General features: G+C 39.1%; 1 protein-coding gene across 2 annotated transcripts in view; it reads left to right on the forward strand.

Moving 5' to 3' along the window:
- The window catches only part of CYSLTR2 (cysteinyl leukotriene receptor 2), a 34,984-nt gene extending 30,973 nt beyond the window's left edge, over positions 1-4,011 (forward strand). Inside the window, exons 4-5 of one of the 2 annotated variants that reach the window (XM_019748035.3) lie at positions 1,067-2,116; positions 3,281-4,011. In XM_019748035.3, coding sequence (XP_019603594.2) covers positions 1,067-2,081 — 1,015 coding nt within the window. In that variant the 3' untranslated portion in view covers positions 2,082-2,116; positions 3,281-4,011. Of the gene's footprint in view, positions 1-1,066 lie in introns of both variants that reach the window. The other variant, XM_074329944.2, reaches the window with a different exon arrangement.
- Positions 4,012-12,064: the final 8,053 nt, after the last annotated feature.

Genomic DNA, 12,064 nt, shown 5'->3' on the forward strand with positions numbered 1-12,064 from the left:
TCTTATAGACAACATATAAGTAAGTCATGTGAATATATGTATTCTAGTTTGCCAATCTGTCTTTTAATTGGTATGTTTATACTGTTTATATATTTAATGTAATTATTTATTTATGTATTAGGGACAAGTCTTACAGTTTCTTTTATTTTTCTGTTTGTATTATCTACTTTTTCCTGCCTTTCTTTTGGTTATCTGAATATTTTTCAGAATTCTATTTTGATTTATCTTCAGTGGTTTTGAGTGTATCTCTTTGTATAGCTTTTTAGTAACTACTTTAGGTACATTATACCCACATTACCACAGTCTATTGGCATCATTGTTTTACTAGTTCAAGTGAAGTGTGGAAACCTTACTACCTTTATGTCCCTTTACCCTCCCCAATTTATATAATTATCTTTAAAAATTCCTCTACATCCATTTAGAACCACATCAGACAGTGTTATAGTTTTTGTTTCAACCATCAAACATTACTTAGACTCAAAAAGAGAAGAAAAGTCTATTACATTTACCCATATTTTTCTTTGTGTTCTTTCTTCTTTTATGATGTTCCAAGGATCCTTTACTTATTGATTCCTTTCTGTTTAGAGAATTTCTAAAGTAGATTTTTTGGCAATAAATTCTCTTAGTTTTCTGTTATCTGAGAATACCTTGATTATTCCTTCATAGTTGAAGGATATTTTTGTTAGATATAGGACTCTCGGTTCATCTTTTCTTTCAGCACTTGAAAAATGTTGTGCCACTTCCTTCTGCCTTCATAGATTTTGATCAGAAATCTGCTGTCCAGTAGATTTAGACTGCAGTGTTACAGGGCACTCATTTCAACATGAGCACTAGGCCAAAAGCCCCCTACGTTTGAGGCTTCAGCTTCAATCAAATACATTAATGTTTATTCTGCCTTCTAGAAATTTATCATGAAATGTAATACAGCACGTAGTAAAGACTTAGCTGATATTTTTTGATGCAAGTTTCAAAGAAAAGCTAGTATTTCTCCTTTTCCATTAAACCCTGGAATGATGTAAGCAATGAGCAGGAAGTAACTCTTTGTGTCTATTTCTTTTTAATCCAGCATGGAGAGAAAACTTTTGTCCTTGCCTCCATCCATCTTCACATCAGAAATGGAACCCAACGGCAACTTCAGCAATAACAATAGCCATAGGAACTGCACAATTGAAAACTTCAAGAGGGATTTTTATCCTATTGTATACCTGATAATATTTGTCTGTGGAGCCTTGGGAAACGGCTTTTCCATATATGTTTTTCTGCAACCTCATAAGAAGTCCACATCTGTGAATGTTTTCATGCTGAACCTGGCCATTTCGGATCTCTTATTCACAACCACACTGCCCTTCAGGGCTGACTATTACCTGAGAGGCTCCAATTGGATATTTGGGGACATAGCCTGCAGGATTATGTCTTATTCCATATATGTCAACATGTACAGCAGCATTTATTTCCTGACTGTGCTGAGCGTTATGCGCTTTCTGGCAACTGTTCACCCTTTCCGGCTCCTCCATGTCACCAGCATCAGAACTGCCTGGATTCTGTGTGGGATCATATGGACCTTTATCATGGCTTCCTCAATAACACTTCTGAACAATGGTTCTGAGCAAGAGGGTAATGTCACATCATGCTTAGATCTGAAATTCAATAAACTTGTTAAACTGAAGACCATGAACCACATCGCCTTGGTGGTAGGCTTCCTGCTGCCATTCTGTACGCTCAACATCTGTTACCTGCTGATCATTCGCACGCTGTTAAAGGTGGAGGTCCCAGAATCGGGGCTGCGGGTTGCTCACAAGAAGGCACTGACTACTATCATCATTACCTTGATCATCTTCCTCCTGTGCTTCCTGCCCTATCACATACTGAGAACCTTCCACCTGGTTGTGTGGAAAGCGGGTATATGCAGAGACTCGCTGCATAAAGCTGTGATCATCACATTGGCCTTGGCAGCATCTAACAGCTGCCTCAACCCTTTGCTTTATTACTTTGCTGGGGAGAATTTTAAGGACAGACTAAGGTCTGCATTCAGAAAAGGTAATCCACAGAAGACAGAGTGCAGCTTTCCTGCCTGTGTGTGACTGAAAAAGGAAACGAGAATGTAAGGGATTATTAGGTGAGGCCTGTTCTTGTATTCTTGTGTCTACGGTCATTCACACATAGTCTCCAAAAGACCATGTATTTACACCATTCCCAAAAAAGGTCTAGTCCCAACATTTACTTGACCATGACATTTTGCTAATAAGATCTGCTTCAAAAATTTCATTAGATGTATTTTCAATGATTAAGTCTAAATCAGGAACATAGCAGGAAAATTCCATACTAGAGTCTTGCAACCTGAAGCATCAGACTGGGGAAAAGTGCTGAACAGAATAGGTGCTACTTTTCATCAGATTCTGTATCAGCTCTCTGGCCCAATAGCATTCTAAATTCTTAACTTTAAGATAACCCCAACTTCCCCAGTTTCTTCTGTTCCTCTTCAATCCCCTGAGCTATAGCCAATTAGCAAAGCTGCTGGAGGCCCCAGAGCAAATAAGAAAAGCATTCTAAGAATTCAGGGAAAAGACCTTAATGATAAAGAGAAAGGCTGTCCTCTAACAAAGTGTGGTCAAGATCCCAAATGAGAGCAGTGAGAGAAGAACAGGGAGAAGGACTAGAGCAAGAAAGAGTAGGTGAGGAGGGGGAAGGAGGAATTTAATTTTGCACTGGGAAAGGGGCTCTAGCACACGGAAGGCAAGAAGGCCCCTTTTGCCTCTTTCTTGCCAGGGGGTTAAGGAGGACAGGAAGAGTAGGAGGATGACCTGGGGCATTGCCATAGGGGACTGAAAGGATTATGTGTACAATAGGGGAGAAAGGGGCTCAATTTTACTCTGGAGATTTGGGTTTAGACGGACTTCAATGCAGTTCTCAATCTTGCACGTTAATCCATTGAGATGGGAGCCAGAATAGAGGTGGTGTCTCTAAGGGATTGGGTGGGCTCTCAGAAAGAGAGTAGGGTAGACGACAAGTTGAAAAGGCTTTTATACCCCTGAAATTCTATTAACATTTTGGCAGAACATAAGTAAGGGTGGCTTTCCTTTTGAGAGACTGTAGGAAAGCACTGGATAGTAGGAAGGGTTCCTCTCTGTTCATTGAAAGAAGGCTAAGGAGACTACCACCAAGACCATTGTATTGCCAAGAATTGAGTGCCCTCTTCATGCTGGGCAGACTGTGCCAGGCACTTCACGCTCATTGACCCCATTTAACCCTCACACCAAAGCCTGGTGTTTCCATTTTACAGATGAAGAACCTGAAGCTCAAAGAAATTAGGAAACCTGTTAAGTTCACAGAGTTCATGAGAGTTTGAAGAACCTCTCTGAAGAAGGGTTGGTTGGATACAACCTCAACTGTGTCTCCTGCAAACCTCCATGAATATTGGTTGAAAGTCAGAACAAGAGTTCTCTTCCCACCAGGTACCTACCCCTCCTCACTCTAATGAGAGCACTGAAGACCAACGTTTTTCTCTTTGGATTTGTTGACCCCAGGCAGAGTGAGGGGTGGGAGGCAGGTGATATTCTGCAGGTTGAGAGGGATTAAGTGAAATTCCTCATGGTAAACAAGAGCCCTAGAGCCTTCCCCTTATTGATCTGCCAGAATGGTGACAGACTATATCCTGTAAAGAGGGGAACCTGGAGAATCCTCCTATGGAAAAATTGCTAAACCAAGAAAAAATACCAACAGAAATAGACTGTTCGGGGTTCCCCAACATAAAAGTCAGGTCCTGCCCTATTATCTACCTGACAGGAAAGCCCACACTACAACTAATCTCTTCTACTCAGTCTTAATTATGAGCAGTCAATGACTACTACACATTGGAGGAAAACATCCAGATAAGGAAAGCACCAACAAATAAATGAAATGGTGAATAAAAACATCTTCAGTATGAAAGGTCTCAACATTTTTATCACCCTTGCAATTTTTATCAGAAACCTACTGGAGGATGTGCTCCTCCAAAATAATAGATTAAACCAAGATAGAGGAAAACATGACATGTAGGAAACAAGGAATCCAACACAGGAAAAGGTGAAAAAAATTCCCAGGAGCTTAGTATGTAGCAGAAAAACAAGAAACTAATTGATTTGCCCACACTAGAGGGATTTATATTTTTCTTGGACAGCTTAGGATGAACTAGTGAAAATACATAGAAAAATAAGCAAGGGAAAAGACAAAGCAATTATTAAATACTAGGGAAAAAGAAACTTGTTTAAGAAAGGATATAGTACACTACATGGTTTAGCTGTGAATAATATTTACCTAGAGAATAACATAAATATCAAAAGACTATATAATTTTTCTTTTTTCAAGAAATGAAGCGAGATGATTTGTATGTGGGGGAGGAGGGGTGTAAAAAATCTGGGTCCCCATTTTCCATCACAGAAAATATGTAACTAGAGTACAATGAATAAAAATGTTGTTTAGCAATAGGAGCTAAAGTCCAGAAGAAAGAGTGAAAAAAACTGACAGAGATTGCCTCTGGAGAGAAGTTGAGGGTGAAAAGATAGGGTGAGGATTTCTCTTTTCCTTTTAAGAACAATTTAACTGCCTAACTTGTGAATATATGTTGCTGAAATATAATTAAAAAATAAGTTAAAATTGAATTTTAAAGTTCAAATTCTCTGTTTTTTTAAAAAATGACAAAAAGAAAGCCACCAGAATTGGAAATTGAATGCTGACGGGAGAAAGAATGGCAGAAAAGGACTAGACTTGGATTTGGGACCCTGAGGGATGCCTATATAGCCTCTTGGGCTAAGGAGCATCACTTCCTGGGTCAGAGGTGATTTAGTATGTCAAGGTATATTTTAGTTGCAAGTAACAGAAAATACCAACTCCAAGTGGCTTAAACAATCATCATCTCACATAACTGGAACATACAAAAGGAAGTTGGACTTCAGGCTCTATTCAATCAATGTTCTGTGAGACGCCCTTTCCTATGAGCCTCTCCCTCTAAGTATTGGCTTGGTTCCATGGCATAATCCCCTCATGGGAACAGGCTGACTGCAAGCAGCATGAGGCTACATGCTTCTTGTATCCAGGAGAAGAAACAGGATAGCCCTGCACAAGTCAACTAACAAAAGTCATAGGCTTCCTTTTGATCAAACAGATCAAACATCAGATTACACAATGGCTCCTGAACTAAACCAAGGAAGAAGGGATTGCTCTTATTGAGTGAGGATGATCACAGACGACACCTAGAGTTGGGATTGGAGTTAAACCACTGAAATCTCAGCTGGGAGAGGAGTGAAATAGGGCTTGCAGAAGCCACACTCTGCATTGTAATGAGGTGAAAAGAGAGCTGCCAGCCAGCTAGGCATCCATGTCAGGCGTGGCTTGTTCCTTAGCAGCAGGCTCAGAAATTGAGGAGGGTGGAAAGAACGATACACTTAAGGAAGAAGGATGACAGCTAAAATATAAATTTATATTGTAGAGTTATAGGGATTTTTACATGGCAACTAAAAATCTTAACTCTCCAAGGGTAAGCTATCCCAGATAAAGCTGGGAATAACTGAGAGCAACTAAGGTTCTTGGAATGAGCAGTAATACAGGGGTTGTGAGTTATTAGTGTCTGTAAGTCTATGGTGTGTGTGTGTGTAAGAGAGAGAGAGAGAGAGAGAGAGAGAGAGAGAGAGAACTTATTTTTCCTTTTTCCATGACTTTTCCTTTTTATTTATTTTTTTTAAAGATAATTTTTTATTTTTCAATTACAGTTGACATACAGTTTTACATTAGTTTCATGTATACAATATAGTGATTAGACATTTATATAACTTATGAAGTGATCACCCTGATAATTCTAGTACCCATCCAACACCATATATAGTTATTACAATATTATTGACTATATTCCCTAAGCTGTACTTTATATCCCATAACTGTTTTTATAACTGGCAATTTGCACATCTTAATCCCTTTCCCCTTTTCACCCCCTCATCCCCTTCCCATCTGACAACCATCAAAATGTTGTTTGTATCTATGAGTTTGTTTCTGCTTTGTTTGTTTGTTTGTTTGTTCATTTTGTTTTTTAGATCCCACATATAAGTGAAATCATATGGTATTTTTCTTTCTCTTGTTTCACTTAACATAATACCCTTTAGGTCCATCCATGTTGTCCCAAAGTCGGCTCTTCCTGGACTTGTATGTCTATTTCTTTCACCAGGTTAAGGAAGTTTTCCATCATTATTTTTGCAAATAGACTTTCAATTCTATTTGCTCTCTTTTTGCTCTCTTTTCTCCTTTTGGTACCCCTGTGAAGCAAATGCTGGTATGCTTAATGTTGTCCCAGAGGCCTTTTAAACTCTCATAATTTTGGGGGGTTCTTATTTATTTTAGCTGTTCTGATTGGGTGTTTTCTACTATCTCATCTTCCAAATCATTGATTCAGTCTTTTCTTTCACTTACTCTACTATTGATTCCTTCTCGCGTATTCTTTCTTTCAGTTATTGTATTCTTCACTTTTGACTGGTCCTTTTTAAAGTTTTCTATATCAGTTTTTATATTTCCTACCTCCTTGTTAAAGTTCTCACTGAGTTCATCAACTCTGCCCCTAAGTTCATTAAGCATCCTTATAACAAGTGTTTAGCACTCTGCATCTGGTAGCTTGATTGCCTTCATTTCATTTAGTTCATTTTCTGAAGTTCTATTCTGTTCTTTCATTTGGATGTGTTTCTTTGTCTCCTCATTGTGGCTACCTCCCTGTGTTTGTTACTATGTATTAGGTAGAGCTGTTATGTCTCCTGGTCTTGGTAGAGTGGTCTTATGTAGTAGGTGTGTTGTTAGGCTCAGTGGTGCAGTCTCCTTAGTCACCTGAGCTGGGCACTCTAGGTGTGTCCCTTGTGTGGGTTGTGTGTGCCTTCCTCTTATAGTTGAGCCTTGGTTGCTGTTGGCATTTCAATGGGAGGAATTAAGGCTGATTGGCTATGAAGATTGGCCATGACTACAGTGGAGGAGCTGTTGTGCAGACACTTACCAGACAGAGCAGGATTCACTTTAGTAGGGCTCTGATGCCTATTGAGTCTGCCCTTTGGGTGTGTAGTAGTTGTGGAGGTGGTTGGGTAGTGCTCTGGTGTGATCTGAAGCTGGCCCCCAGGTGTGTTGTTTCTGGTGCCTCTTGGGAGGGGCTCTGGTAAAGTCCAAGGTCAGCTGCTGCCTATGCTTTGCCAGGGGTCACCTGGTAGGAGCTAGAAAGTGATCTGCAGATGGTTGCTGCTTGTGCTGGGCTTGGAGGTGCCTGGGAGCAGCTAACCTGTGAACCAAGGCTGGCTGTCACTAGTGCTAGGCTTCAGGCCACTTAGCAAGATGTATGGGGCCCCACTAAGGCCAGATGCTACTTGTTTGGGATTTGTGAGGCTTTAAAAGAGATTTTAGGAAAATCTGTAGCATGAGCCAAGACAGTTGAAAAGCCACTGGAAACAGCTTGGGTGGGCCTACAAGTTGGGTACTTTGGGGTATCAGGGAATCACCAGTGTGGGACAAACAGTGTCAGCAAGGTTGATGAAGACTCAGACAGGCTACTGGGTGGGAGGAGGGCTCAATAAAGACACAATGGCTTCTGGCAGCACTTCTGTCTGAGAAGTTGCCCCTTAAGCCCTCGTCCTGATGCCAGACAATTCAGTTCCTCCCCTATGTCCCTGCTGCCTCAGTGCTGGAGATCAGAGAGAAGTCCGTGCATGGGACCTTTAAGAGGAATGACTGGGCCTTCAGGAGCCTTCCATTCACTCAGCCACAATCTTCGCTGGTTTTCACAACCAGAAGTTATGGGGAGTTCTTCTCCCAGCATTGTAAGCTTGGGCTAGGGAGCCTGGTGTGGTGCTGAGATCCCTTGCTTCTCACTTCAGAACCCTGGCTGTGGGGGGTCCTCCACAGCCAAGATATCCTCTCTTTTCTTAACCACCACATCATAAGTGTGAGACCTGCCTGATCTCCATCTCTGTCCCTCCTACCAGTCTCGAATTGCCTTCCTTGTATGTCCTTGTTATAGGACTTATGTTCAGTTAGAATTCAGGCAATTCTCAATGATGGCTGTTCTGTAATTTAGTTGTAATTTTGATGTGGTCATGGGAGGAGGCTAGCATAGCATTTACCAACATCATCATCTTGATGGGAAGTCTAAGACTTTTCCTTTTTCTACTGAGAGTGAAACATCTCATTTTCTCACTTGGTGAAGAATATTGTCCTTGAGGAAGAAAACAAAATGGGACCCTTTATTTAACAAAATGAAAGTCAAGAGTGCCCTGGAGTTTTAGATACAGTTCTTTTTGTTTGAGATATTAGATATCCCCTCAAGCAAATGCGTAAATTGTTCAACTGGGAGAAAGGATTTTTGTTGTGTAATCTTTAGTAGAATTATGATACTGGAACTGTGCTTTTTCAGGGGGAACCTAAGAAGCAAATGCCACCATATTTTTGTAACTACTTTAAATGACCAATTCTCTGTTTTAAATTTAATTAGGCTAATTTGCATTTTATTTTGAAGTAGAGATGATGTCAAACTGGCCAAAAACAGTTTAGGAAGGAAGATCAGCAAGGGAGATGGCTTCCAATAGAAAATACATTTTTCTTCTTGGAAAGGAGCTTGAAAATAGAGACCCTATCAGGGGAGAATGGGGCCAGGGAGGGGGCAATCTAGAGGATATGATGATGGGAGACTCTTTCTCTGAGGACATTTCATCCCAAAGTAGATAGAGGCAGCTACTTAACAGCTAATAAAAGCCACAAGGAAAAATATAATGAGAGAGTACTTATTTAAAAGTTAATATATATTACAAAGCTCTGATAAGTAAAAAAGAGTATGGCACTGTCATAAAAATCCACAAAGAGATCAAAGAAACACACAGCTTGATAACAAAGACTAAATTACTTGGGGAGTTGGAAAGGTCTCAGAAGGGTTAGCTGTGTGATATGATGAGGAGTCTGAATTCTAGGCCTGGGGACCTCCAGCTTCTCCCCTGCTCCCTTGTCCCCAATGTTCCTGTATTCCAAGTGTGGAGTAGACATACCAGGGCGTGCTGGACATAAAAGGAACATGCAGCCTGGGTCAGTGGGCCAGTGTGGACAGTGGTTGATGAGCAAAGGAGCTTCCTTGATGTGCTGGCTCATGCAGGACCTTGGGATTTTTGCATACCCTTAAGTTAGGGAAAACAGTTTTATAATTCTCAAATTGGAGAACCCTTGTAATGACCAAAACTGAATTTCCTGTTAGCCTTGTGAGATGCGTGCTTTAAGTCTAAGGTAAATTAATTTTCTTAAAATTAAACATGATGCTTTCTTTATTCCCAAGATCTTTCATACAAACAAAAATGTGAGAATTAAAGACTAGTAATAAAATTGTTACCTCTGTTCTTACTCCCTAGTCTGAGAAATAGAATATTATTAGCATTTCCGTACTCATTTATGTACCACTGATCCTAGAGGGCATCATTATTGTGAATTTTGTGTTAATAATTCTTTAGCACATAAATATATCCATATAAATAATCAAAATATTCTTTAGTTTTTGCATGTTTTTTCACTTTTTATAAATGGAATAATATAGTAACTATTAATATTTTTTCTATTCAGCTTTATCTTTTTCAGAGTCAATCATGATACTGCTGCTAATATGAGTGTAACACAATTTAATTATCTATACTTCTGTTAATGGAGACTTAGATAATTGTCAGATTTTGGCTATTAGTAACAATGCTCCTATGAATATTTTCATACACGTCTTTCAATGCACACATGTAAAAGCTTCTCCAGATTATACGCTTTGGAATGTGTTCCTGATTAACATTTCTAGGTAATACCAACTCTCTTCCAAACTGGTTTTACTAATTCACACCCCTGACAGCAACATCTGAGAACTCCCATGCGTCTACCTCCTTAGAAGCATTTGTGATAGTCAGACTTTTAACCTGTTGAACTCTGGTATGTTTCAAGAGACTTTCGTTGTGGTTTTCATATTTCACTGTGACTTCATATGTTATTTAACTTGAGGGAGTTAACTACCAATAAACTTTCAGAAAAGGATATTCTAAAGGTTATACTTTCGGTAAAAGAAAAATGGTAACAAATGGACAGTCTGAAATGCAAGAAGTAATAGTGAACAAAGATGTAGGTAAATATATTAATAAATAAAAAATTCTAGGTTGATAGCTAGGTTGACTACCTTCTGCTTTTTGTTATTGTGGATGATAAACCCCTTGCCAGTTCCTTTATAATAATAGCTAGTATTTATTAATGCTACCCGTTCTTTTAGGAAATGTGTGTGCATTTTTCATGTAATACAAGAAACTGAACAAATATGTTGTTACTCGTGTTTTATAGATGAGGAAACTGAGTCATAGTAAGGTGAAGTAACTTGCCAAAATGTAATTGCAAGTGACAGAACGAGTATTGAAACCCAATCAGGCAATTGCAGAGCTTATGTTCTTACCAACCACACATGCCACTTTACTACCTTATAATAGCAGCTACTGCATTGCACTATGCTGTGAGACTTAAGATCTGGTTAGTCTTAAGATCTTTGTCTTTTTTTAGTGTGTTCTGAAATATTACTATAATATATTGAGGGAGATATTTGTTTTAATTACTCTGATTTGGATTCAGCTGTGCCTAATCCATTGCTAAACCCATGTTTTACATTATTCATTTCAATTATTTCTACTTTTCATTTCTAGAAATGTATTTTTTCTAAGTGGCATGGTTATAATTTATAGTTTATTGCTCTTCTTAATCTCTTCAGCCTTCTATTTCTTGAAATATACTTATTTTATACTCTGTGGCTAATAATTTCATTGTGAAGTTTTTGATGGTCTGATTCTGCTGTGTATCATTTATGTTGCCCCTTACCCATAGTGACTTGATATGTTTTGTGATTTTTGATTATGCACCCCTGTTCTTTGGAACTTTATCAATGGGATCTTTCCTTTCCTTTCCTTTCCTTTTCTTTCTTTCTTTCTTTCTTTCTTTCTTTCTTTCTTTCTTTCTTTCTTTCTTTCTTTCTTTCTTTCTTTCTTTCTTTTCTTTCTTTCTTTCTTTTTTCTTTTTTTTTTGAGGCTTATGTTGACTTTCCTCCAGAGAGGTTTTACATTTATTTCTTCCAGGTTCTTGGATACAAGACAATCCTAGGTCCACATTAAATTTAAGTCACTATTTGATTTTTTTTTTTTTTTTTACACCACGTAGATAGTGAAAATTCTGGCCATAACTTCCCCAATAATCAGCTTGTGATTCAAAATTTTCAGGAGAGATATTTTTCCGTCTTCACCTAAGGGAGATGTCTGAACAAGCAAGGTCCATTCCCATTCCCCTCTGTATGATAAGTTTGTTTCTCATATGTCCTTAGACTGAGAATGCAGATTATAGTATTCAAGTTTTATTCAGGGATATAGAAGATCTTCCCCCAAAATAGTCACCATCGACTCCTTCTCTACCTGTAAGTGCTTGCTGTTCATCATATTAAAATGTGGAATCTAATTCCCCTCCTCTTGAATCTGGGTTGGGCTTAATGACTTGTTTGGCCACTAGGATACAGCAGAGGTGACCTTCTGGGACTTCCAAGACTAAGTCATAACAAGCCTTGTGGCTTCTGCTTGAATCTCTTGGAACATTGCTCTTGAGATGCTTCCTCTTGGAACTCAACTTTCATTCTGTGAGAAGACCAAGATACCTGGAGAGATAGTGTACAGATATTTTGGTTAACAGCCCCAGCTGAGCTCCCCGCCAACAGCGAGCATTAACTGTGAGCCATGTGAGTGAACCCTTCTGGGTGGACAGCTAAGCCTTCAAATGACTAAAACCTTGATCTGGCTATAACCCAGGAGACTCCCCAAGTGATAACATCATAGCTGAGCACTGTCAACCCATAGAGTGTAATAATACATTGTTATTTTAGGCCACTAAATCTTGGGGTGGTTGTTTTACACAACAAGGGGTCATCTGTTAGACTTTCCATTTTGGATGGAATCTAGGCTTTAACGCCAATTTCCCTCATTCTATGAAGTCATCAAAACATCAACAAAGTTCCCTGGGGTTTAGAAAATACTCT

Source organism: Rhinolophus sinicus, chromosome 16 (assembly GCF_057876585.1).
Source record: "Rhinolophus sinicus isolate RSI-liver-muscle chromosome 16, RSI-T2T, whole genome shotgun sequence".
In the NCBI taxonomy this organism is placed as follows: Eukaryota; Metazoa; Chordata; class Mammalia; order Chiroptera; family Rhinolophidae; genus Rhinolophus; species Rhinolophus sinicus.